The following is a 27,530-nucleotide window of genomic DNA, read 5'->3' as shown; positions in this document are numbered from 1 at the left end:
TGAAGGCACATGTCAACACGAGATCCCAGGAGCTGGCAGCAGCCAAGGGCCTCAGCTCTACACATCTGCTCTGCCTATTTCCAGTGGGCACACTGCACATGCGCACACACACACACACACACTCACACATCCTTTACAGATATATCACTCCTCACACACACACAATCTGTATGACAAATAGCACTTACTAATGGTTGTCTTGTTAACATATACGTCAGACAAATGTCTAAAGTTTAAATGCTGGCTACGCCGCACCATGTGCGTAATGTGTTTCTGAGCGCAGGAAACGTTCAGCAGTTTGTTAAAGTGCGCTGTTAATGCGCACGTAGTCAGCATTTGCTTGGTTGCAGTTCTTTCTTTACCACCTGAAAAGCCTCGGCACACAGCAATTATGCATGCAAGGAGTCAGAAAACCTCATGTGCAGCGTATTCACACCAGCGTACAGACAGCATTTAACACAGCATGGGAGCTCACGCGCGAGCCTCAACACCATCCATTACTGCACTCATCCGCGTGATCCATGTCGCGAGACAGCTGCGAGTTCCTCCCTGCTTTTCGCCTTGTTTTGCTCGTCAAATGTAGCTCTTCTCGTTCAATGTCACTGCGAATCCATCGCACATGCGCGTGGACCTGCCCAGGGCCTGCTGCAGCCACGTAATAATTGGGCTGTATTTTATGGTTTGTGTATTTTAAGATTGTGAGAAATGGCTCCACTGAATAAATCATTCATACATTTAGAGTGATTACCGGAGCGGGAAGTGGGAAGCTGGATCGCCCAAGATAGATTACCCATAATGCATTTCAAGAAGGCAACTAATTAGCAGAAGAAAGGTCAAGTAAAACCAGAAAGTGATTAGAGAGAGGAGAGAAAAGGAGAGAGAGAGAGAGAGAGAGAGAGAGAGAGAGAGAGAGAGAGAGAGAGAGAGAGGGCTTACATACATTTAGTCACTTTTGGAAGGATGCCAAATGTATTTTTTTCCGCCACTGTAACTGAAAGCGCTTGCTTCAATATTTAATGAAATGCTTATGTTGCGGCACCTGGACACATCCGCAGCTACGCTGAACTGTTGCCTCCCAAGTGGGTCATTACTGTAGCCATTTGCAAAGGGCGCAGGCCTCTCTCTGCCCGCAATGATGCCAGGCTTCAGGAATCTGCTGCAAAACAGCAGGGGACAGTGGGAGGGAGGCGGTGCTACTGCGCACCTACAGGGAGGACAGAGTGCAGGGTGAAAAACAAGCTGCAGGAAAAAAAACCTACAGCACAACATCATAACCTGGGCATAAGCTACTCCCACAGAGGCCTGCGACAGCACCGCCTGCAGCCAGACCCCTGCTAGCGGGGACATCCGGAGAACACAATACTTTCTCCAGAAGATCTGTTTTATGCAGATCTTGTTTTTTTTTTTTGTTTTTTTTGGTTTGCATCTTAGACCTTCATTTTTGCACCTTTTCCCTCCACACATGCATCCTCTACCCCCCGTTAATGATTGAATGCATCAATACCATCAGCCATCAAAGGGGAGCAGATGTCCTGTGTTAGCTCGCGTTTCTCCTGGGCTGTGAGCGGCGCTTTAAAAAGCATTAGTGTGTGGAGTCCTGGCTGGCTCGCTTACTATGGCCTGCCTCACGCTTGCACACACAGGTAATCCCAGGGCCTAATGGAATTTAATTACTTCAGCCACATTAATCATGCCTACAGTGGTGCACCCACTATTTCATCACTGCTCTAAGGGGTTATTAGTACAAATACACTGTCAAACTGCATTATGTGGGCAGCATTTTAGGTGCCATCCCTCACACGTTTATTAAAATCTATATCAATATCTATCAGCAGACACTTTCTTTAAATGTGCATTTAAGCTGGCAAGAAAGTTTTTTTCCAGCCGGTGACTGTGGCCTGTGAAAGTTTCAGTTGATTAATTTTTTCCTGCCACTTCTACCCATCGCTGGCGCGATTGATGGGGCGAGACTGGCAAGGACAGCCATGGCAGAGCTTAAAGACACTCTGAGATGCATTAATGCAGAGGAGTCCAGAGCATTAGTCAGCACATGTGATTAAAGATGATAATAAAGGTGAAAATTTTCCTTTTTTCCAGTTGCCATTTAACACTGTAGCACAGGTAGTGTTTTACAGGCAGAATTTTAAAAGCAGTAGAGCAGTAGATTAAAATATCTTATCTCTCCTCTGAATCAGTTGTTTGGCTTTCTTTTTGTAAGAGTTTTACTTAAAAATTAAGTGCAAATCATAAGCTGAAAAATACCATGAGATGCATCATTAATCCATTAAATGTTTCAGATTATGGCGCGATATGAATTCAGCTGGGAGGAATCATATACTCATTGCTGTGCTGCCCTTCCACATGAACTGCTGTGAATTTACACACCAAACGCCATGTCTATTCCAAGAGAGCAAAAAAAAATTACATTTTTAACTTTATACTTAACTTTATATTCATTCCCAGAGTCACTAACCTAAGAACCAGGTGTCGGGATTTCCTCTGTTTTAATTGTTATTTCAAGCCATGAAACGAAAATCAATAAGTGGAATCTCTGGTCCCTCGTTATCCCGGTGCACATATTTTACAGTAAAATAAAACGGCGCAATAATAAAGTGTGGAATTTGAGCCCCTCTGCTCTGGATACTCAGAGGTCAGGGAAATTAATTTTATAGGAAATAAGGGAAAGGGGAAAAAGAAAGCCATAATAAAACTTGTGTAATAGAAAACACTTTAAGTAGAAGGTATTTCACTATTCATTTGCTCGCATGTAATCATTGTTTGCAGTGAACGATGGGTTTATTTACAAAGCGGTCAGGTTTTAGATGTTCGTTTGCATGAAACAGATATTAGTGCTTTAAGAATTATTTTCTCAAATGACCCAACAGGAGTTCTTATAGTGAATTATTTTGTTCCCAAGGCTTTATCTAATGATCACTGCTTTTGCATTCGATTTTGATGCGAGAAAAGTTGTGTTCTGTAATTATGTAAACATTTCGCTAAAGTGAATTTAACACAACGCGTTCTCAAAAGACACCAATAAGGACTCAAATCAATCTATTTGGTTGGTGGGCAAGTATGTAAGATGTAGTGTGCTAAAGCACAAAAGATTATTGAGCTTGACATCAAATCTGACTGCGTTCAAAACAGAATACACGTTCGAAAAAGAATAAGAAAAAAAAGCATCAATGCGAAGGCCTTCAGCTCTGCTTTGATCTAGATACAGCTATCAATGAAAACAAATACTGTAATCTGGATCTGAAGCCTAGTTAGCCATCTTGCAATCAGTAAACACTGCGGCAGGCTTCGCCGACGGCATGTGCAAAAATAAGATGGGTGCTTTTAACAGAAGTGGATGAAGAGAAAGACATGAAGAGTCAAGCTCAAGGCTATAGAGCTGAGATTATTGGTGCATATATGAGGGAGTGTGTTGGGTGGGTGGAGGGTGACAAACATAGTTGGGCTGTTGCACAAGCAGAGGATTCTGCATGTGAGAATGTGAGGAGCTGTGAGTGGTGGAACCCTCTGGATCTCTGCCACTCATCTGGCCACCTTCCTAACCAGGGCAGAAAATCAAACAAGTAGGAAAGAATTAAATAAAAGCAAGAAGAAAAATGATTTCTTATAAATAGCCCAGTTGGCCAGAAGGCATAGGAAATGAGAGCAGCGAGACGCGGGAGACGAGTCTGAGCTTGACACGGGTCTTAAAATCGAGAGGGGGCGGAATCAGGGACCTACTGTGCAAAATGACTCCAACCAAAGTGAGGATTAGTGTTTCTGCTTCCCCGGCCAAGATTCTCCAGAACAACTAATCACCAAGTTCTCTCCTGTTTTTTTTTTTCCTTCCTCCTCCCTTCTTTCTGTCTCTGTCTCTGTCACTCTCTCTTTCTCTCCCCCTGCTTGTCTCCCCCTCTTTTAAAGTATCATTTCACCCCTCTCAGTCATTATGGCTAAAATTAAGCAGGGAATGTTCTGCCAGCGTCGATTAGACCCATCTCTGGCTCGGAGCTCATGTGTCGGCTGTTGTGTCAGTTACAGCGCCGAGCAGCAAATTTGCTCACCGGCATCGACGCAGGCAGGCGGGTAAAAAGCGGGCACATCTGTGCCATGCTGTCTCACTCTCCTCTTCCTACAAACACTAGTGAGGGAGAAGAAAAGAAAACGTTTTGATGAGGTGGAGAACAAATAACCAGCAGCCATTAGAAGTAGAGAACGACTCGATGCACAAAGCGAACAGGCAGCTTTGTGTGAACGCTGTAACAGATGCCTGGCAGTTCGGCTGACTGCAATGCAAGCCGTGTTATAAATATAAAAAAAATAAAAAGAATTGTGCACACGCGAACATAAGACAATTAGAAACACCACGGGATGAGATCTACTCGTGTTTACAGCCATAAAAATGTTCTACAAATAAAAACTTGAGTCGGAATTTATTCGAGGCAAAACAGCAGTCATGGCGTGTGCTAATCAATTAGCTTAGTGAAACACTAGAAACATGCAGTTCTTTGTTGTTGCTATTTAAAACAACACGAAAATGTCCGGATCAGCAAATCTCTGCAACAAATATTCACACTGTAACCCAGTTATTGGGAAGGAAAAAAAAAAAAAGACAGTGAAAAAAGAAAAACGAGTTTTGAAAGGGTTATTGCAGGGAAGCAATAAAGTCGAGTAGTTTGCATTTATAAATAGATCAGAGGATAAACACACACCTGCTTAATGCACCATTAAGCTAAACAAGTAGAGCATCTCCTCAAGTCATTGTTCACACAGAAAAGCAAAAGAAATCATTCAATCATCACTGATGAAAATCTGACACCTTGAGAATTTCGGTCAATGATATTTCTGTTGCTTTTATATATATATATATATATATATATATATATATATATATATATATATATATATATATGTAGGGTGATGTGCTTTCACAAATATATATATATATATATATATATATATATATATATATATATATATATATATATATATATATATATATATATTTGTGAAAGCACATCACCCTACATCACCCACTCTCCAACACTGAGCTCTGAGAGTCAAATGAATCAAACCACACTCACAAATGACTGGCAAATATGCAAGTAATTTACCGTTAAATTCTGTAACAGGAAAGCCTAATTGTACAGCATGTCCAGCCTAATTAAATTGTGCTACATTGTGCACTGCTGTTATGGAAGGGAAAGTGACAGGATTGATACCAGATTTAGAGTCCAAAACAATTAAACAATATTATGAGATTAGAAAAAAATATAAAAATGTAAGAATCAAATATATCAGTATTATATAAATATATTAATATAACTCATAATTAGGATGTTACATTAACATAAATATAAAACTAAAATTATTCAGTGTCTAATATCATATAGTTTAATGAATATAGATTTGTCTTATATGATTTAAGAAAATGATTGATTGATGTCTTCAAAAGAAAATCGATATGAATAATTGATTTAGTCAAAATGATATCACTAATAATAATACTTCTAATAATATAAGTCATAGACTACGCTTTATTGGGAAGCAGAAAAAGCTCTGGAGTTTAGTTTTGGCTTCATGTCATGTTGTGTGTCTGAGGAGGGCTCCCTCTATCGGCTATTCGCTGAAGTGCACTCGATGTTCCAAAAATCCAATGATTCTGCAGCAGCAGCTTCTGCCAAATCACACCACCATCTCAGTGACAAGTATGTTTAACACATGCATACACACACACACACACACACACACACACACACACACACACACACACACATTTGCCTTACTAGCCTCGTGAGCACCTTCCACTGACATAATTATTAATGCATTGCCTACACAAATTTGAATCCCTACACTCAATTCGAATACAATTCATAAGGACTAGACAAATTTCCCCAAAGATGTAAGATATTTCTTTCTTTGTGCAGACATTTGGTCACCAAATCAAGACATACAACTGTGTAAACACACATCAGGATATCCACCTGTATTAATTCAGCGCATGTTTAAGATCCTACCAAATGTGTCCCTTTTAATAATCCTTGTCAGAAACCTTCTGAAAATCCTGTGAAGCTGTGAAGATGATTTCTTATTTATAGACGGCTTACATTTTAAACGATTATGATTATTCCCTGATGCTAAACCTATTCACTGAAGAGATTCCAATTCTGTGTAATTCCTTGAAAACCTTTTTTTCTTTTTTTTTTTTTAGAAAAATCTTATAATCTTATCTTCAGGATCTCGAGCAGCAGCAAGATGAGTGAAGATGTCGGTTCTCCAGGAGACAGGCGTATTTAATGTCTCTTTTTGTTTTTATTCGGCTGCCACCAGGGCAAGGTCCTTTCATAGACATGTTGACTGTGGAGAACTTTATTCCGGCACGGGAGATCTCACACATGTGACAATAAGCTCCTTTGTTGCCGAGCGTTCGGACCTGCTTTGAACCTCTGACTGACAGCGCAGGCGAGCTGCTTCCGAGCGCAAATGTAAATTATTGTTACTTACACGTTTAACCTGCCATCCACAAGAGCTCTCGGGCAAGAGGAATTCTGCAATCATGTTGCCCTCTTTTGGCTGGTATGTGCGACTGCAGCTGCTGGGTTTTTTTTTCTAGCAATAATTAAAAAAGGTTTCAAATGTGTAAGATGAATTATATTCTTGTAATATATATACACACTAAATATACAATAAACAGTTGTTTTTTTACACCACTCCCAACAAAACCAGTGTGGCAATGCAATTCCAGTGAAATAAGTTCAGCAAAACAAATGACGCATATCCTAAAAAAATTAAGCTTAGCATATAAATGAGCAAAAAATAATAAAGAATGCAGCATACTCTGACACACATGGAGAAAGAGAATCAACACGGCTACTAATACACATTAGTGGAAAACAGAATCATGTCCAAAAGTAGTACAATTACAGTTGGGTTATCAAGATGACCTAAACCTTTTGACAGTTGCTTCTCGAATGGCCTCAGCTTCTTCATAACGCAATCATATTGTGTGGAATATTCCCCTCTCCCTCACACTCCCCTCCTGTACCCATGCTTTCCCTTTGTTTTTTCATACTCACTCTCTCTCTCTCACCCTCTCTCTCATTCGCTCTCTCTTGCTCTCTTGCTCGCTCTCTCTCTCTCTCTCACTCTCTCTCTCTCTCTCTCTCTCTCCCTCTCCCTGGCTCTGTCTCTCGCTCCTCCTCAGACCTGTGGGTCACTTCAGCAGGAACAGGAAGTAGCCGTCCTCCATTGCAGAGCTCACCTCCTCTCCGTTGGTCCCTCTCGGAGCGCTTGCCGCTTTGATTTCCCTCTTCTTCTGCAACGAGAACACACAAAGCCTGGCAATGTAACTCGAACTGTACATCCCTTTTTCAGCCTCCACACCTATCTGCTTTGCGTTCTCTTTTTTCTCCCTTTTTTTTTCCTCCTCTCGGAGCTCGGCGAAATAAGAAGAGGTGGGTTGTTTATACAGTAATCTCCAGAATGGCTGTTCTAAATAAAGATGCTCTTCAAATTCCATTATATGTCTAATGGTCTATCACTGAGGGAGCACTACAGATCTGATTTAGGCTGGGAACAATGCGGAAAAGGAAAGGAGGGGAGAGAAAGACAAAGCTTTCTTGGGTGACAGGTTTCACTGGTGAGAATTATACTCTCATATTTCATGCTGGTTGGAAAAAAAAAAAAAAAACGAAAGAAAAAGAAAAAAAAGAAAAAAAGAAAGACTCTGTAAAAAGGCCGGTACTGTATAACAGGCAACAACAAATTACAATAGATATCATCTTCGCAGTAAACCGTATTAAGCGATTCTTTATCTTCATAGGAACTTGGGAGTGAAATCAATACTGCCTATGCAGCATATTATTAATCTGCAAATTGTAATAATTACTTGTGTTATTAATCTCATCTTAATACGAGCGCAATGTGACGGCTATTCAGCTTGGTTGAAAATAAGCGAAAATAATATCATCACAACTGCATTTCTCAGAAAAATCAATTCAAAAGAGACGAGCGTAGACTTCAATTTCTGTATAAATTTACAAAGCTCTAATACCATCGTGCAACAACCAATATTCTTCTCCAGTCATCTGACTGGCATAAATACATAAATGGCATCTCATGCTTTTTTTTTGGTCCTCTACAGAACAATATGGATTTTTATTTCCTTGCAAACAATTTTAATAAAAAGCTATTGATGGGCTATTGATTGGTTCGCCCACAGGCATTGCTCATAGCTCATAGACCCAGTTCACTACGATCATTATGTTCTGAACTCTTGCATTCCTTTTCGCACTGTTGGTCAATACAAACTGCATGCGCTTCAGGCCTTTTTACTGCATCACCACACTGGTTTTTTTTTCCCTCCCTGCCCCAAAAAAAAAAAAGAAAATCAAACTCCATCATCAAGAAATGTAGAAGGCTTCACTGCTCAATACACTAGTCACTACAGTACATTGGACTTAGGTCAAGGTCGTGTGGTTCATAAGGGGATGTGCGTTCTCAGTGGTGAAGCTGATTACAGATTTAAGATATGATGACCAGTATGAAGCACCATTAAACACACCCCAACATGTCTCCTGCACTGAAACGTGCTTTATAAGGTTATTTATCTCTCTGTCACTTTGTAAAATCTTTATTCCTGTGAACATATCTTTTAAATGTGTGAGCCTCCGGAGTAATGACAATAAAAGGTTGGAGGGAGATCAATGCAGAACGCATTACTCTGCACCACAGAGGCTTGGCTTTAATAATCAAAAAATTGATCCATTAAGTTGAACCTAATACTTTGACAAAATGACAGAGGCGCTGTGTTTCTACATGTGGTTATGTGAAGAATGGCAATATGTCTCTATGCCGCATGTAGAAAGACTGGATTGAAGATGAAATGGCCTCATTAGATCAATAAACATTCCTTTATCTCTGTTTTATATCATACTGTCCTAAAGGTTCCACTTTATTCTAAGCAGTTAGTTACTTCTTGTGTCTGTCCGGGTGTTTTTTTATGTACATGTATTTTTAATCTGTTGATCATTTACTACCTTAAATATATAAACAAATATATCATTAGAAAGTTAATACTATAATTACTAAATACTATAAAAAGCTAATTGTGCTTCATAAACATTAATCCTTTTGTATTTAAATAATGTATGTCTATTGCATCACATAATGCACTGTATGTGTACTGTATTGCCTATTTCTACTTTGTGAGTGTGTGTGTGATTGTGTGTGTTTAGTTATGTTGGTAAAGTCAGGTACTGATATGAGGTGAGGTGGGTTGCAGCCTGCATTCCAATTCATCCCAATATGTTCATTGTGTTGTGATCAGAGCCCATTTAAGAGCTTCCACACCTGCCCATGTAAACCATGCAAGACATGCTATACAGCTGTGTGCCTTTAACCTTAAGCTGGAAAAGTGTAGATGTTCTGTGTATACTGTGTGTATATACATTTTATATATATATATATATAGATAGATAGATAGATAGATAGATAGATAGATAGATAGATAGATAGATAGATAGATAGAGAGAGAGAGAGAGAGAGAGAGAGAGAGAGAGAGAGAGAGAGAGAGAGAGAGAGAAAGAGAGAGAGAGAAATAGAAAGTGCAAACACAAACATAAAATGAGACCAGGTTGAACTCACACACACACAAACACACACACACACACAAACACACACAAACACACACACACACACACAAATCTAACCAGGTTGTGTGCATGCGTACTCACACAAAGCAATCTCTAACAAATCATAATCAAAAGCAAGAGCTGATACATAACAAGAACTCACTCTTCACAATATAATTAGATGAAGTGCACTTTGAGGCTGCCCTGCGCAGTCTTTAATCAGCTCTTATTCTCATCTATGGCTAATAAATCAATTAGAAAATATACTTAATGTAATTAATAAAATCAACAGCATCTTTGATCTTTGTCTGAGCTTTGTTTTCAGCAGACAAAAGTGCGCTTGTAATTGCGCATGCTTTCTGGATAATCTTATATGATACGATATCTAATATGTGTACAAAGACGGATGTGAAACAAAATTCATTTTCAGCTCAGCTCGTGTCACAAACACTGCTGGTTAGCAAAGGGTTCCTCTTGAAGAATTTCTCACAGTGAAGTAGTATTTGCAGACCTTTCTTCTATATCTAGTAATTCATAAGTCATATAAGCATAAGTTGGATTTTTATTTTTTTATAATAAATTAACATTTTTAATAGTATGGTTTTGTATTCAGTTTTTAGATTTCCTCCTGTTTGTGTAATTTGTGTTTCACTGTAATGGACTGGCATCCTATACAGAGTGTATCCCATGCTAGCACTAAGTGTATTCCTGAAACAGGTTTTGCATGCACCACAATCACGTCCAGGATAAAGTGATTACCAAGGATAAATGAATGAAAGAAATCCAAATGGATGCACTAGAAAAGTAAACACTTGGGTTTTTGTGAGATCTAAATTGACTTATTGAACAAAGAAGGTTTGTAGTATATTCTATGAAAATACACACATTGAGCATGTGAGTGAAATAGGAAAGATTTTTCAGTACTTAGTCTTGCAATGTTAAAGAAAGTACTGAGAGTAACAGCAATATATCAGCAAGTGTACTGTCATATAAATATTTATTGCAATATCAATATTGTGCCACCAAATTGACCCAGCCATACTACAGATTACACACAATTCATAGCATGACTAGGGGGACGCTTGAGAAAATGAAATGAAACCGAGTCTGTGCGACTTTGATGAGCTGCTCTTGAAGTGTTTGTTTCTGCTCCACTCAAGAGAAGCACACGGCCCTTCTCCAGATAAGCAAGAGGATTCAAATCACAATCAGATTTACTCCTCAAGTAAGATCTCACTTACAAGGATTGTGACTTGGTGAAGTTTCACTTGCTTTGGAAGAGTTTCCAACATTAAGGACCGGGGAGTTAAAAGAAAAAAATGGTTAGTTATATAACTATATATTTATATATATATATATATATATATATATATATATATATATATATATATATATATATATATATATTTATATATATATATATATATATATATATATATATATATATATATATATATATATATATATATATATATATATATAAATAAATATATAGTAAATAGTTGAGGGACTGGGAGCTGAATGGGTAAAACAATGGAAAGCTTCATCTGGCACAAAAACCTGTACCTCAACCAGATGTCTGTGGCGGTGCATTAATGTTGTGAAACACATATATACACACACACACACACACACACACACACACACACACACACACACACACACACACACACACTACGGTATTGATCCTTAAGCCTTTGCCAGTCTGACCAAACCTCTGCCCTTTCTGATATTTACCCTAGGAAGTTTTCACCCTGCCCACAAAACATAGAGGGGGAAAAAAGTCAATTATATACAACTTGCTTGCTTTCCCCTCAGGGATGGAATCCACACGCTCTAATCCGATCAATTCGTGTTAGACAGGAAGCTGGATTCAGTGCTATCTCTAAGGTCCTGTAATCCAGGCTAAGTCTTCACACCACCTGCTTCGGGTAGGAGGGAAAAATGGTTCGGTCTGGTGCATGACACATAAAATGTGCCACGTTTGTACTTTTCACATTTGCTGGTATGAGGGCCAATGCAGTAACAGCTCAGGGTAACAGGATGAAATGCAGTTACTTGTCTCCTTTGACACACAGCCCCTGAACAGTAAAGCTGCTGTGTGACAATATCTGGTGTTTAATGCACTATATCAATGCAGTTGTATTGAAACTTGCTGTGATGATATTACTTAGAAGCCCTGAATAATTTAATCCAATTCCTAATAATCACTTTACCTTGATTAGCATCCAGATGAATACAGCGACTACATTCGGAACGCTGGCTGTGAGGCACCAGTCCAATGTACATGCACATTTACAGCTAACCCAGTACCACTATCCATTAGTTATCTGCATGTTTTTGAGATGCTGGAGAAAACCAGACAACCTGGAAGAACCCCATGAGAAAAGCATGCATAGAACAGACAGTAACTTACCTCATAGATAAATCAAGGACTCTGAGTATGTGAGGCAACAATGCTACCCATTGTCTGTCCAATAATAAGAATAATCTATACTAATCTATACACACTTAAGGTAGATGTAAAATTATAATAATTCAGTATCAAAAGAAAAAATTTAACACACACACACACACACACACACACACACACACACACACACACACACACACACACAGACTCACATTATACACAGAAGGCCCAGTCCTGTAGAAACGGCAACCAAGAAACGAATTCTTTCAATGTAACTTGAAAGCTGAAAGCTGTTCACTACTGATCAGTGCATATCCTACGGACCGGGTCATCTACAGGTTCTGAAAACATCTAACCTTAATCTATTATTAGCTAAATTAACTAAATTCATTATAAAACCAATGAGAATAAACACAGACAATTTCTGATCACAAGAGCGTTTTATATCTTGTTCGGGACACAATGTTAGATTTTTTTGTAAAAAAATAAATAAATAAAAAATGCAAAAGGTTAGAACAATAGTAATTATATCAATGACATAAACAATTCTAATAATGGAGAATTTGAGCCCCAAGCTGCTGGCCAGTCGAGTCACAGCACATGCTGTCAATGATAGGGAACGAGGAGACTGGCCTGGGACCCGTTAACTTCCTCTGACATATTGTGCTTCATGCGTGGTGCCAATAACCCTGTAAAAAGGTTTAATTCAGGACAGTGGCCAAATTTCTGATACGCATGGTGGCTCGGGTCAGCCCTAAATTTGGCTTGATCTATTTCATTACACATAAAGAAAATAGGTGGAATCATGCACATTTCAGAGAGTGTGTGTGTGTGTGTGTGTGTGTGTGTGTGTGTGTGTGTGTGTGTGTGTGTGTGTGTGTGTGTGTGTGTGTGGCATAAACCTGCAAATGTTCACAGTATAAGGGTATACACACAAACTTGATAACTGTTCACAGTCATGTAATATAAAAGTAGAAAACAGAGTATTAACATTCTAGATAACTAAAATCATAGTATAATATAGACATTATTACATGAGCCAAGCAAGAAAATATTGATTCATCTATAAAACCCAGGGAATAAAGAGTATCAGCTAGAAAGAAATCTAAAAATATAACACTCATATAAAATCCAATATACATTTGCCATTCAGATGTAATGCTTAAAAAATAAACTAAACAAAACTAAACAAAGCTTTATACACTTAATCTACTCTGATGTGAATAATGGTTCCCTATTCTTATTCATGGAGAGAGAAGGAAAAGAGAAGAAAAGTGAGGCACGATAAACCAGGCACCCCTGCTCTTGTCTCGCTTCAAAGGATTCTCTTAGAGAAAGAGAGAGAGAGAGAGAGAGAGAGAGAGAGAGAGAGAGAGAGAGAGAGAGAGAGAGAGAGAGAGAGAGAGAGAGGGAAAGAGAGAGAGAGGGAGGGAGAGAGAGAGAGAGAGAGAGAGAGAGAGAGAGAGAGAGAGAGAGAGAGGAGGAGGAAAAAAAAAAGCAGGGAGCAAGACCCACACGATGTAGTTCCAGCCAATTGCATTCCAGAGAAGTGACCATGGCTGGCGATAAACAAGACACAATAGATTACTCTGCTCAAACGCTATAAAAGAGCGGAAGACGTCAGGACAGAGAGAGCGGAGAGGAGTACGGAGAATAAAAACAGTGCACGCTATTCAGAAAAGCATAACTGCATAAACCTTCAACTCCAAAATGCCATTAGACTTACACAGTGCACGGCTGTAACAATCTGCATGCCAGGCTGAAGGGAAAAAAACAGAAACATTGCTGCGGGATCCAGGCTTACCCTCACAAAAAACAGAGCCCAAGTCACCTTAAATTGTTCCTCGCTGTAGCAAACAAAAAAGGCATTTAACACTCACCCATCACGCAAGGACTGAAATCTCTCAACCATTCTGGCACTACATCAGCCCAAGCCCACATATCCCTCCACTGATATGTAAACAGCCCACTAAGATTTCTTTGTTTGGATTTGGAAGCCGGGTAGGTTTGCCTTTTGCTGCAGCTGCTTTTACAGCTTTGAAGCAGGTGGATGACAAAACATCAATCTCTCCAGGCACAATGTGCAGCACGCACGGCTGCCACACTCCTCGTAAGCAATAGCATATAGAACAACACACTCTTCACTGCTTGTTTTAAAAGCTAATTATACATAGTAGAGTGGTAATACTGCTGTGTGATCTAAATGTGCGTTGCTGCAAAGTTAAGCAATGGCACATTATGGGGAAAAAGGGTTTTAAGTTTTGATGTGCAAAAAACAACAACAAAAAAAGAGATTAGAATGGAAATAATTTTGATGTAATGCTGTATGCTGTAATGTATATAGCTGCCATGTAGTCATGTCCCGGTAGCTGATATATCATCAATAATCAGTGTAATTATAGAAGTCTAAGAAAAATAACTAAACGAAAAAAAATGACCACTGATGCACACATGCATAGACATTTAAAAAATTGTATTTATGAAAATCAATTAGAAACACTTCCGCATAATAAATTCCATGCTGTAATATTTTGTTGTATATGTATATATATTTTCTAACGTATACACTCCTGGAGAAAACATGACCACATATTAAGAGTTTAATAATCTTATATATTATATATAATAATATAATATATATATATATATATATATATATATATATATATATATATATATATATATATATATATATATATATATATATATATTTATATTTAAACAATAATATTATTGATCAGAAAATGAGCAAGAATGAAACAATGTACTCCCAAGGCCTCCTGTGCCCCCATTTGCTTTACTTTTGGTCCAGTGAACTGTTTGGTGGAAAAAAATGGTTTGGGAGAAACAGGGAAATTCTCTTATGCTGTCTACATGTACATGACGGTAAAGTCATGATAAGGATTAATATGTTGGATGTGAAATTCAACACATCTCTGGGTTCACAACATTTGCAACTATTTAATAATTGTTTGAACATCAAAATTGAAAGGAATGATACTAGCTGTTCTTTCTGTACGTAAAAAAAAAAAAAAAAAATGGCCACAAGTTTACCAACAAGAGATAAACATGCAAAGAAATCAGGGGGAAGCTTTCCCAGACTGAGTTACTGGATCTATTTGTTGAATTTCTGTTTATTTTCTGATCAATGTTATTTTTGTCCAGAAGCATGTATTTGAGTTTCTCTGTAAATCAAATGGTCAAGAATGGTCCACATTTACATTACAACCATATACAGTACAGTACACAGTAAAAACGAGACAATATTTCTCCAAGGTGTTACATAAAATAACAACTTGTCACTGGATGACACAAACTTGGATTAGAACATACAGACCTACACACAGCACTACATAGCACACAAGTCCTGCAGTCCTACAGAACACACAGACCTGCACAGGGTTACAGTCTGCTCTGTATTGCAGGTCTACAAACAAACGAACAAATTATACAGCTAAGATACACATACATCAAGAAGAAGAAGTAGAGGAAAAGGAAGAAGACATATGTTACTGTATATATGTGGCATAGTGAGGTAATAGTGGTAATGCCTATATAAAAATATTATTGCTGTCAATACAAATATTTAAAGTAATACTCCCAATTTATTTTAGTGACTCTTATAAGATGAATATGAAACACCACTAATCTACTGTACATCTAAACATCAAATGGAATTGATTGCACCACACTGCAGAAAAAGATAAAGTAATAATAATAATAATAATATGAACAATAATATTAATATTAATAATAATCATTATAATAATAATCATAATAATAATGATATTATCAATATTATTATCATCCCTATTCATATGTATATTATTATTATTATTATTATTATTATTACGAATATTATTAATATTATTATTAAGAAGAAGAAGAAGAAGATAACTATAATAAATAAGTAAAAACAGTGTAGGCCTACCATTCGTGCTCGACCTCCGCAACTTGGCGTGTTCATCATAAATATATACTTGACACATGAATACTTGCAGGCTTCTACGTATATTTTAGATTATATTATGTTGCCATCTTTTCCTTTAGAGTGAGAGTAGTGAAACTTTGCATTCTGATGAACACGTGCTGTCCTGATGATGAGCTGCTCTTGAGGGTATAAGAAGCCGCAGGTGTATATAAATATTTTCTTTTGCCAGAGCGCTTTCAAATAAAGTTTGCTCAGTGAGCGCGTGATGACGTAGCGCTGATTCGACTCGGTTTTGCGGGAATCAGTGAGCTGCAGCAGCTTCTGCTCTCCTTCTACCCGAGTAATAAACTCTACAACTCACAGCATATCAGAACCGAGTGAGCTTTAGACGCGTCTGAGTCTCTGTTTTCATCTCGAAAGAGTATTAGGTGTGAAAAAGCAACTATGGGAGTGGAAATGGCTGAAGTACTGGAGCTAGCCGGCTAATGTAGCAGTAGCGCGCTAGCTCTGTCAGACTGTCACTCAGTGACGCTTCATCAGTTCACTTCAGGTTTATTTTTTAAACAATGGCTGAAAACTTGCTGAAGGAGTGTCCTTTATTAGTTGCTCTGGATAAAGAGAAAACTGTTTATGACGGTTTTATCTCAGTGCAGGTAAGTCGAGCTAAATATTAAATCACACATTTATGTTTATATATACACTTAGTGTACTTATCGGCTTTTGTTCATTTTTCACTGCCATAGTCTTTATATGTAGTTGCTGTACATATATTTACATATATATCTGCACTTCTCTATTTGCACAATTGCTACTATTTGCAATTTTGGTAGATGTTAAACTGCATTTAGTTGCTGTGTATCTACTATGGAATGACAGATCTATCTATCTATCTAATCTATCTAATCTGTCATATATATCTTGTGATTTAGGTAGAATAAAAGAAATGCAGAACCAGTGTAGTTCTGGATCAGTGAAACTTATAGTACAATGTGAAACAGTTGCTTTTAATGTACAATAGAGTTCAATGCCTTATGCAGCTATTCATTGTGCTCTAATGAGACACATGCAACTGGTCCTTATTTTCCAAAAGTTTTTCCCAATGCCATTTTTATTTTTATTTTTTCCACTTTTTGTCCTCTGCTAATACATGCCACGGTGGCCAAATGAAAGGTCACCTGAGGCCTAGTTTGGGCATCTCTGGGACAAACCAGTAAGCTTGTGTGTGCAGGATTACAGCTCTGTGTGTTTGACAGGACAGAGACTTCAGGTTAAGAATAATGCTGCCTCCAGACCATCAGCTGAAACAGGCAAGGTATAAACAAAATAGCTGTTTTCCTTTCATTTAATCTTGTATAATGTATGTTTTATACACTATATGGACACAAGTATTGGGACACCTGATTTTTTCCAAAACTGTTCTAGCAAAGCTGAAGGTCAATTGTGCATGATGTCTGGATGAAGTAGCATGACATTTTTCCCTTCACTTAATCTAGGAGACCCAAACCTGTTCCAGCATGAGAATGCCCCTGTGCACAAAGCAAAATCCATAAAGATATGCTTTGCATGTGTTGAAGTGGAAGATCTTTTGGTATAGAGCTCTGACCTCAACCCTATTGAACATCTTTGGGATCCTCAGGTCTCCTCAATTCACCTGCATCTGTGCCTGGCTTTTCTAACACCCTTGTGTCTGAATGAGCCCAAATGTCCACAAGCACACTCCAAAATATAGTGGGGGAGAAAATGGAGGGAATTATAAGAGGAATTTGGGACTAAATGTGGAATGCGATGCTCAAAATGCACATACTATACTTATGACCAGGTGTCTGCAAACTTTTGCCAATGTAGTGTAAATTGTATATTTGTATACATTTCTTTGCTGAAATCCAAAGAGCTTTTAGTCCGAAAGTCTATATTTATGGGCATCAGTAAGACAGTGTCTAAAAAAAAAAAAAAAATGATTAAGTGCAAACAATAAGTGAAAGGTTTTGCTTTGAAAACTAAAGCCATTCATATTTTTTGTACTTTGTTACTTTTGGGAAAATTCTGACAAATTATCCAATGACTCATTTTGTACTGGTCATGTGTTTGTCTAGTTCAGAGGTGCAAAACTATAGGCCAAAAGTAAATGTTGCATTAACCAAATATTATATTACAATTGATGTTGCCATGGACCTTTTCATAATATTGTAAACTTTAAAATGCTTAACTGATGCAGTTTTAGTTTCAAAGTTCAGCAAATCGTATAGTACAATGAGAAACAATCCAATTTATTGCACAATTGTTTTCAGTGCCTAATACAACTATTCAGTGACCTCTTAAGAGACACATGAAGCTGGAGCTTATTTATTTCATTATCTTTCAAATTTTTTTCCAAATGGCATTTTTCTTTCTCTACGCATAAATGGCATTGACAAATCGAAGGTCACCACTGGCCATATTTGGCCCATTGGCCCTCTTTTGGGCATCTCTGGTCTGTTAAATGCTATCAATATTTTACTAATCTGTCTGAAAGTATGTGGACACTTGACCATTACACCTATAAGTGGTTCTTCCTCAAACTTTTGCACACAATTGAACATGATGGCATTGTTTGCTGCAGCATTGCAGTTGTCTTGCACTGGAACAAAGAGGACCAATCATGTGTCCAGCCGACCAGTGCTGCTGTGCACAAAATAAGCTCCATGAAGACAGGGTCTGCCAGGGTTGGTGTCAAAGAATTTAAGTGGCCTGCACTGAACCCTTACCTAAACCTCACTGAACACCTTAGAGATTAACTGGAGCACTGAATGCAACTTCTCACCTGACATCAGTATCTGACCTCACTAATGCTTCTATGACCGAATCCCCATAGCCTTGCTGAAAAATCCTAAGGAAAAGCCTTCTGAGAAGTATAAAGGTTATTATAACAGTAAAAGGGGACTCAGTCTGGAATAAGCTGTTTAAAAAGTGTGATGTTCAGGTGTCTAGAAACAATTGGCCATATATATATATATATATATATATATATATATATATATATATATATATATATATATATATATATATATATATATATATTGTATATGTTTTCCCCCCCTGGGGCTGAACATTTACACTATAGACACTTATTAACAGCTTAGCATTAATATTGTTAATCACTGTGTTGTGCTGTAAGAATGTAATTCTGTCTTTAGGCGCTGTCAGGGCTTCTGCAAGAAGTGTAAAAAGAATATAAGTGAATCTCCCACACTGAAGGGTCAAATGCCCCTCAGTGATGACCCTATGGCTCTCTGTCAACATCTGTGCCTGTGATGGTCATTGTTATTGGCTGTTGTGCAAATCACTCAAGCGTTTAAACATTGCATGGCTGGCTTCTTGTTTCAAAAGGAACTGCATCAATATACAAAATCAAATCAACCGTCAAGCATTTCATGGGTACTGTAAGCATTAGCATCAATCCATTCTTCAGTATGAGTTTGTAGACTAGCTGAGCGTTAATGCTGCCCTGTGAAAATTGCTGTTTTATAGATTACACTGCTGCTGGGAACTGAAACGGCTGTTAAAAAACCACCAGCACATTTTAAAACAGGTCAGTATAATCGCAATACTTTGCACTGTTTTCAGATTTTGATCAATAGACTGGTCAATGGTTTAAATACTTTTACAATAATCGATAGTTGTTGTTTTTTTGTTTATCACACAAATGCAAAATCTCATTATTTTTATGAAAACTTTCAATACATTAATTTATTTACACTGAGGACTATGTAAATATAGTCCTATATCATATACCTGGTTTGCAGTTGCTGTGTATTATAGTAATGATTAGATACAGTTTTTTTTTTGTTTGTACAGAGGCTACATCATTCTTCCAGCTTGGTCGGATTTATCTTGGAGCTAAGGACCGTACTGGTACTTTATACTTTGTCCTTGAATTTGTCATGTTTGTTTGTTTTCAAGTTTCATGTTTTTGCTACACGTTCATGCAGGTCATGCATGAATTGAATTTACTTTATTCTGAGTGTATTTTTGTTATATCACTCTTTTGATCAGGAAATAGCACTGAAGAGCCAAGCAGGCTGGCAGTCCATCCCACCACCTCAGTACTACTCGCAGCTCATCACAGAGATAGAGAGTTTAGGATGGGATAAGTACGACATTCTTACACTGTATTGTTTAGGACCCACGTTACATCCGGCTAGTTTCATAAATCTTGGTAACAATTTAAATCTTGAGAGTCCTAAACTCAATTTCTGGGCCATTTTTGCGAGCCTTTGCAGGGGTTTATGTATCTATTCTCCTAGCATCTTTACTGTAGTAGTAAAAGAAAGTCAGATTACACTGTTCGATGTATTTGAGCATTTGGAGTTTAATTGTTATAACAAAGGACAAATTACACTGAACTTGTTTCTCAAAGAGTCTTTTTTAGACCAGCATTTTACATAAAGCATTCATAAAATGCCTGTGCACCCAATTTTGTTTGCTTTATATCTAATGTCTAATCCTTAAAATGAGTTAAAACATTGTTTATGCAATGGTTTACTGGTTCCCTGATTCTTTTAAGAACAGTCACTGATGTCATGCACTGTATGGTAAATGCAGTTGGTCTAACATCAACTTTCTGCATTCCTACAGACTATGGACATGGCTGTGTCTTTGGGCATTTGTTTCTTAATAAAAAATGAACACACTGTCATTTAGAATGTTCAATGCAGATGCATAGTTGTGTCTGTGTCCAGAGTGGATATAAGGCCATACTGCTCCAATGTGAAAATGTTAAGTACGACTGGACTGTATGCTTTTATTGGCTCTAGTTGGCTTACAGATGAGTCTGACATCTGTGTTTTAACCACACGGCTTTACAATAGCAGTCAAGTGCAGACACAGTAATCTTGTAATATGCAAATTAGCTCATTATGTTTGACCACCAGCTTCTTGTGCTTTTTTTGTATTTAGTTCTAGGCAAAACATGATTTATGCATCAATAGTAACACAATTTTGTTTTTGTTTTTTGTTTGTTTTTGTAATAGTTAAGGACAGTGTGTGTTTGGAGGAAATGTAGCAGGTAGTTTTGATTGTTAAACATGACTTGGAGAGAGAACTGGAATCACACTTGTGGTTCATCTTTGAACTCTTGAAGTGTTTGGGATTTAAAATAGATTTTTTTAATATGATGAACCCTAATTGGGATAAAATACACAAACACAAGGTGCATGGAGCTTCTTGTGAACATAAACTTGTGATATACTATATCAACAAAAGTATTGGGACACCTTACCTTTTCTAGCCAAATGTGTTTTTTCCCCCCAAACTCTTACCAGAAAGTTGGAGGCACTAAATTATATACAATGTTTTTGGATTTTATAGCATTCGATTTTCCCGTCACTTGAGCTAGGCAACACAAAGCCCTGTTCCAGCATGACCGTGAACCTGTGCACAAAGCCAGCTCTATTAAAACATAGTGAAGACAATCTTGAGTGGCCTGTTATAGAGCTGTGACCTCTTTGGGATGAATTGGAACGCTGACTGCACCACAGGCCTCCTCACCCTACATCAATACCTGACTTTACTAACACCCTTGTGGCTGAATGAGCACAAATCTCCACAAGCACACTCCAAAATCTAGTGGAACATCCTCATATTAGAACATATTTATTACAGCAAATGTGGACTTGGGATGTTCAGAAAGCAAATATGAATCTTATGGTCAGGTGTCCAAAAAAAGATCGTTATCTATATAGTGTCTATGCTGCCCCTAATATTCCTTCATATTTAAGATATTTTTGTATTTCATTTCAATAACTGGAATGTCCTGATTGGCATTTTCGAGAATTTACACTGATGACTTTAAAGATGTTTATTCACACGATGCAGCAGTGTACAGGTGTGTAATTCAACCTATATGGAAGCTATTCGTGGCAACTGGACCATGTCTCATGTTTTGATTCTTTCTATTAATGGCCAGAGATATAATTATGATATTAGTACAGGCAAATTGGTCTATTTGGGGGCCCCACTTTTAAGCTTAATGGGGAAATGTGGAAGTTATAAGTGAGAGAGAGATGAGACAAGGAGCACATATCCATTTTTCCCTGCTGAATTGTGGTCAAAAGTATTATACAGCAGCTCTATCTGTAAATGTACTGGAGATTAATTAAGATCCTTAATTTGTATTAGTGGTTATAGCCTGGAGTCTGACATGGTAGTGAACTCTGATTGGTTTAGGCATGGGGGGTATGCTGCAGAACCTGGTCATTTTAATGAGTTTTAGTTGCCTTGAAGAAGGCATATTTAGTGTTAATTGCTGCAAAGATGGGGTCACTTTTTTACTTTGGACTTATTCTTGGCTTTAAAATGTTAGGATTTATTAAAAATAATAACTTATTAGATCTCTACTCAACCAGATTTATTAAAAGATGATGTAAGGTGTGTGGCTTTTCCCAGAAACTGAGAAATACTTTACATTATTTTATTTTGTGGTGGTGGTGGTGGCGGGGTCTTTAAACCAGGATCTTGGTGGGAGGTTGTCACCGCTTGCACATATGCATGGGACAGAATCTCAGTCTCTCACTATAGTCTTTTAACACCCCACCAGGATAACCAGACCTGAAAATGTTTCCTATTGGCTCTCTTTCTGACCATCTATATCAAGCTGGCACTTTGTATTTTAAAACACATGATCTCGGGTGGCATCTCCAAGAATAGAACCTCATTCAATATTTTTAGCAACTGACTCCAAAAGGGGGGAAAAAAAACTCTGGCTCCGTAACAATATTACAGCTTATATTTTTATGTTATTTTTCTTTCAGCCAAATGTTTTATCCCGTTGTAGCTTTGTCCACGGCCTGTTTGTATGCATACACACCAAATGTCCCCTCCGACGTTTATGAGTGCCGCTGATTTTGTAGTTGCAAATGTAATGTTCTCATCAATCCTCCCAGCAAGACATCAAGCTGTCAAGCTGTTTCAATCATCTGAAGTGAATGCCAGCAAGCCCTGATACTTCGCTCGGTGATCTCGGTGGAATGCAGAACAGCATACTGGCTTGGAAAAAGGTTTTCTGTTTGGTAGAAATGAACAAACCGTGTGCTTTGAGGCGTCAGGTCATGTAACCGAGTCTGATATTTATCCTATTGCTTGATGGAGTGTTAAGTAGGGAAGTAAGGGCGAGAAACATGACTATTCAGAAAATGAAGGAATCCTGATGACTCTATTACAAGAACGAGGATATTGATCAGCGCTATAGTTAGGGAAGAAGTTAGTGATAAATGTAGGTTTTCCAGAGAATGCTGAAATAACTGCTGGGTCTTTGATGCGATGAGGAAGTTGATGATGATTTATGATGATTCAAATTGTGATTATCAAAGATGAGCTGTAATTCCTTTTATTCAAGAACCTTTTGCAGTCGACCTACATGTGGTGACGATTTAAAGGAAAAACTAACCTGAGGTGCTTTAGGAAGGCAGAGGGCCACCATGAGCCACAGAACTGTTTAATATATGTCGTTTTAGATCCTCTGAAAATGTGCTGCAGGGTTAAACACCATTCTTCTGAAAGATTCCTTCATTTGGTGTCTTGATGATGAACACCGTTTAACATACCATTCCAAAATTGAGTTGGAATGTGGTGACTGTGAAGGCCATAAGGTATGATTTTCATCATTTTCTCACGCATTAATCATTCAGTGAGCCCTTGTGCCCTGTGGATGGGGGTGGAGTCAACAGGATAGAGACGTTTCATATTAGGATAAACCATGGCAGCAAAACTCCCCGCAAAACAGAACAGAGCCACCAGTTTTTCCTTACTTTTGACCTGTCTGTTATTGTCCTATAAGTTAAGGACAGACCTGCATGAGTCCTGTTCATAGATAAGGTTCTATATATACACTACTGTTCAGAAGGCAACATATTACATAATAGACTACTTTTTATACAAAACATTTAATGCTGTCAGCTATTCAGTTATGCTGTCAAATATTCAGGCATACTGTCAAGTCTCTAGAAGGATTGTGGCAGAATTTTCAGCCTGCTGGGAAAAACTTCACTAAACTGCACAAAATGTACTGATGCTTATTTATTTTTTTTGTTTGGTTGGGGTTTTTTTTTTTTTTTTTTTTTTTTTTTTTTTTTAAATACATACAAAGTTTCATCAACAAATGTTAATTGTTTAGGCTATTTCTATTTACTGCTTTTTTTATTAATGTAATATTAGTATTTTTTAAGAAGTATAAAATGAAAGTGCATTGTTTTTGAAGCTAGTTTCATTTGAAAGCATTTTTTTTTTTAATAAGAGCACACTTTTGTACACAACTTTTATTTAATTTACTAATTGTTTAATTCTAGATATTTATTATTATTTTTTTTTACATTTTGAAGAAAATTTGGCGATATGATTATTCCTACTCATTCCCATATTGTCATGTTGCAGGCTGATCTTCATCGACACCGACTTCCGCACTCTTAAACTGAAGGCTGATGACTCTTCTCACCGTCAGCATGTCGTTATAGTCAAGCTGAAATCAAAAGTAAGGCTGCTGAGAAACCGAGATCACGTGTATTTCTTCTTAGCTTGTGTTTCCGAAATCTTGTTTTAATATATATTATATAAAAGTATTGGACATCTGGCTTTTCCAGCCATATGTGGTTCTTCCCCAAACTGTCACCAGAAGTTTGGAGGCACACAATTGTTTAGAATTTTGTATCTTCTTGGATCTGGAACTGAGACCCAAACCTGTTCCAGCATGACAATACCCCTGGACACAAGGTTTACACTGCTTGCAGTGGAAGATCTTGAATGGTCTGCTATAGAGTACTGTCCTCAACACTACTGAACACCAGTCTTTTTCAGTCTACATCAGAACCTTACTTTACTAATGCCTGTGTGACTGAATAAGCACACAAATTTTAATACATTAATGTGAAGTTCTGTGACTGTAAGTCTTTTTGCAAAAATTTAGATAAGAACTGTCCTCGCAGAGATGTGAGAAGGTGAGATGTGCAGAAGGAGAGATAAGGCCATAAACAATCTCTATGAAATGATTACAGGGGTCACAGCAGAAGCAGAAAATTGAGCTTTGCGAGAGGTACGGTAGCTACAAAATAGCATATCGGAGAGAGAAGTAGTGTATGGCCAGGGCAGCTCCGGATTTGGAGCGATGGTGGGTCAAAAATGCCAGCGGCAGGTCGCTGGCACTGCACTGGGTCCTGATGAGATTCAGCAGGGCGTGAGGAACGCTCCATGCCCACCTGCCTGCTGAGGGTTATAAATAGCAGCGATGCCCCTGTCTTGCATATGCTCACAGGGCTTGCAGGGAAAGGCGGATCTCCAGGACCTCCAGCTATGCGGCTGACATGGATACAGTTTGATTACCTCGAGTTTAACTTTAATGGTGAGGGAGTTGAGAAGGCATTTTCATTCAAAATGGTTGGGTTACAGTTTGCCATTTAAGTGTGTAAAGTAAATTTCATGTATGTGCAGGATTTCTTATTTATACTGCATCTCTTCTGTGTGAAAATAAACATTTCAATGCCAAATACGTGATCTTTCAGAATTTCACTGGAATCTTGTGAATGTTATAGAGGAGCTCTAGAAACTGCATTGGAACTAGGAACCTGTGTGACCCTACAAAAAAAAGGTTAAGGGAGTCTGCTGTTTTGATATTCATATGGGCAGGAGCAGGCAGGCACATATAACACTCAAGAGACAAAGATACCAGGTAATGTGCGAGTGTTAAAATGGCATTTTGCTTCACCTGGTGCTACATGAACACGTGGTACAGCATTTATACATTTTCCTATTCTTTCCTTTATTTATGAATCAATTCATCTTAAGTAAATACTGCCAGGTCAGAGTTAGTCAGGCTTTATGAGTTTAATTTGATTAGTGTTAGTTCACAGAAAATCACATTTACAATCTTCCTTTACAACCAGACTTTTGCAATGATTAGCTTTTGACTTGTCACTTGAATTGAACAGGTTTAATACAGGTTTAAAACAAAATATCTACTTCGAAATTTCCAGCAATTGAAAACGGTTTAGCACTTATAAGTAGACAAATGTTACTTTACATTTAAATAATCGATAGTGGAGTCTGTTATTTAAATAGTGGAACGTATTTTACAGTTAAAGTGGTCTTTACACGAATTTGAAGACTGTTTAAATGTTCAAATGTTTTTTATTTTAGGAAGTAGAGCAAAAATACATTCATTAGTAAATATTGTGATCAGGTTATTAATCATTAATAACTAAAACAAGGTACAGGATTGATCATGCTTTCTGTGGGTGGGTGTAGGGTTTAAAAAAAAACACTTCCATGCACCTTTAATAATAATTTAATTTCATAATATACACTATATAGACAGGTTTGTTATAGTAACTTTCGTTCTTCGGGGAAGATTTGAGTGTGGCTGCGGTGCTCATTGTGCTCATTCAGCCACAAAGTTGGGTACTGCTGTGAAAACAAAGACAATCTATACAGTTGTGTATTTTCAACTTTGTGGTAACATTTTGTGGAAGAACCAGATATGGCTGGAAAAGTCACCTTTCGTCCATAATGTGTAAAGTGCAGAGTGTTGGTGTAATGTTTCTATACTTTCTGGTTTTCTCAGTACCCAGTTGAAGCTCCAGAATGCTCTGCAGACCTGCCTGTCCCACTGGTCATCACGTGGACCCCACAGGTACAATGTTCTCATCTAACACAGGTTCCTTAAAATGCATTCTTTTTTTTTTTTCCATGTGTGAGACACTGGCACTGCCGCGTATCCACACCCTTTTTGAATTCTAAAGATTTTTTTAATTAGCCTCTTTTTACTCAACAATGCAAGCACAATAGTGCTAATTACTTCAAGGTTGGCAGTTGAAGACATGTTTGTGTTGATGATGAAAGGTGTTTTTGTACACCAGTTTTTCTTTCTTTATATTTTTTTTTGTTTGTTTGTTTTTTTTTCTTGAAGTTTTCAGCTCTCAGAGGAATTAGGTTTGCCAGATGAACTAAGAGGACAGGGACGAGGGGGTGTGAAAAAACACTAATAAGACGCAACTAAGTTCTGAAAATAGGAGTTTGCAACTTTGTACTTGAAGCTTAAGAAGAATTAAATCGATCATATTTCATAGTCAGGCAGCATATGAGGTTATTCAGCTGTAGTTTAGTGTAAAGTAGTGTGGAAGGTGAGCGAGCTGGATTGCTGTGTTCCATGTGCAGCATGGCAGTAGTACACAGCTTTCTGATGGTGAAGGCCAGCTCAGCACCTTCTGCTTCTTGCTGTCCTGCTGAGATGCTGATGTCTTGATGTATCTTCTCTGTACTGAGAAAAATCCAGCTGATTTAAATGAATAATTATAGCACATGTCATTGCAAGGCCATAATGCCTGCTTGTGTATGATCGATATACAGTCCTTATATAAAGGCTTTTGCTCCTCTGGGCTCTCAGTATGACGGCACATGCAGCAGTGCAGGTGCGGCTCTGCAGGAACAAAGCTCAGTCAGTCACCCAGCCAGCGTCCTGGGGACTCGTTCATCAAACTCATCAAGCATGAGTGCACACGAAATGTGCCATAATTGTGCATATGGTAATAAAGTCTGA

At 37.9% G+C, this 27,530-nt stretch overlaps 2 protein-coding genes across 13 annotated transcripts in view; one reads left to right on the top strand and one right to left on the bottom strand.

The window, feature by feature from the left end:
• The window catches only part of LOC310724966 (uncharacterized protein), a 206,548-nt gene extending 190,437 nt beyond the window's left edge, over nucleotides 1-16,111 (bottom strand). For 3 of the 8 annotated variants that reach the window (XR_014533218.1, XM_083539482.1, XM_083539481.1), the window contains exons 1-2: nucleotides 13,920-14,013; nucleotides 7,256-7,309 (exon numbers count right to left, since the gene is read on the bottom strand). Coding sequence is in view for 2 of the 8 variants with exons in the window: in XM_083539482.1 (XP_083395608.1) it covers nucleotides 7,256-7,309; nucleotides 13,920-13,980 (115 nt within the window). In the remaining 6 variants the exon portion in view is untranslated. Of the gene's footprint in view, nucleotides 1-6,498; nucleotides 6,604-7,255; nucleotides 7,591-13,765; nucleotides 13,883-13,919; nucleotides 14,052-15,970 lie in introns of those variants that run through there. The other 5 variants (XR_014533216.1, XR_014533217.1, XR_014533219.1 and 2 more) reach the window with 5 other exon arrangements.
• A 128-nt stretch (nucleotides 16,112-16,239) lies between these two features.
• fancl (FA complementation group L) overlaps nucleotides 16,240-27,530 on the top strand; it is a 34,906-nt gene continuing 23,615 nt past the window's right edge. The window contains exons 1-7 of one of the 5 annotated variants that reach the window (XM_083539477.1): nucleotides 16,240-16,623; nucleotides 17,224-17,282; nucleotides 19,478-19,538; nucleotides 19,805-19,861; nucleotides 20,003-20,100; nucleotides 24,377-24,473; nucleotides 26,556-26,624. In XM_083539477.1, coding sequence (XP_083395603.1) covers nucleotides 16,537-16,623; nucleotides 17,224-17,282; nucleotides 19,478-19,538; nucleotides 19,805-19,861; nucleotides 20,003-20,100; nucleotides 24,377-24,473; nucleotides 26,556-26,624 — 528 coding nt within the window. In that variant the 5' untranslated portion in view covers nucleotides 16,240-16,536. Of the gene's footprint in view, nucleotides 16,624-17,223; nucleotides 17,283-19,047; nucleotides 19,385-19,477; nucleotides 19,539-19,804; nucleotides 19,862-20,002; nucleotides 20,101-24,376; nucleotides 24,474-26,555; nucleotides 26,625-27,530 lie in introns of those variants that run through there. The other 4 variants (XM_083539479.1, XM_083539476.1, XR_014533215.1 and 1 more) reach the window with 4 other exon arrangements.

The sequence above is a fragment of the Silurus aristotelis genome (assembly GCF_946808225.1).
Source record: "Silurus aristotelis genome assembly, chromosome: 4".
In the NCBI taxonomy this organism is placed as follows: Eukaryota; Metazoa; Chordata; class Actinopteri; order Siluriformes; family Siluridae; genus Silurus; species Silurus aristotelis.
This window is presented reverse-complemented; position numbering and strand designations above follow the sequence as displayed.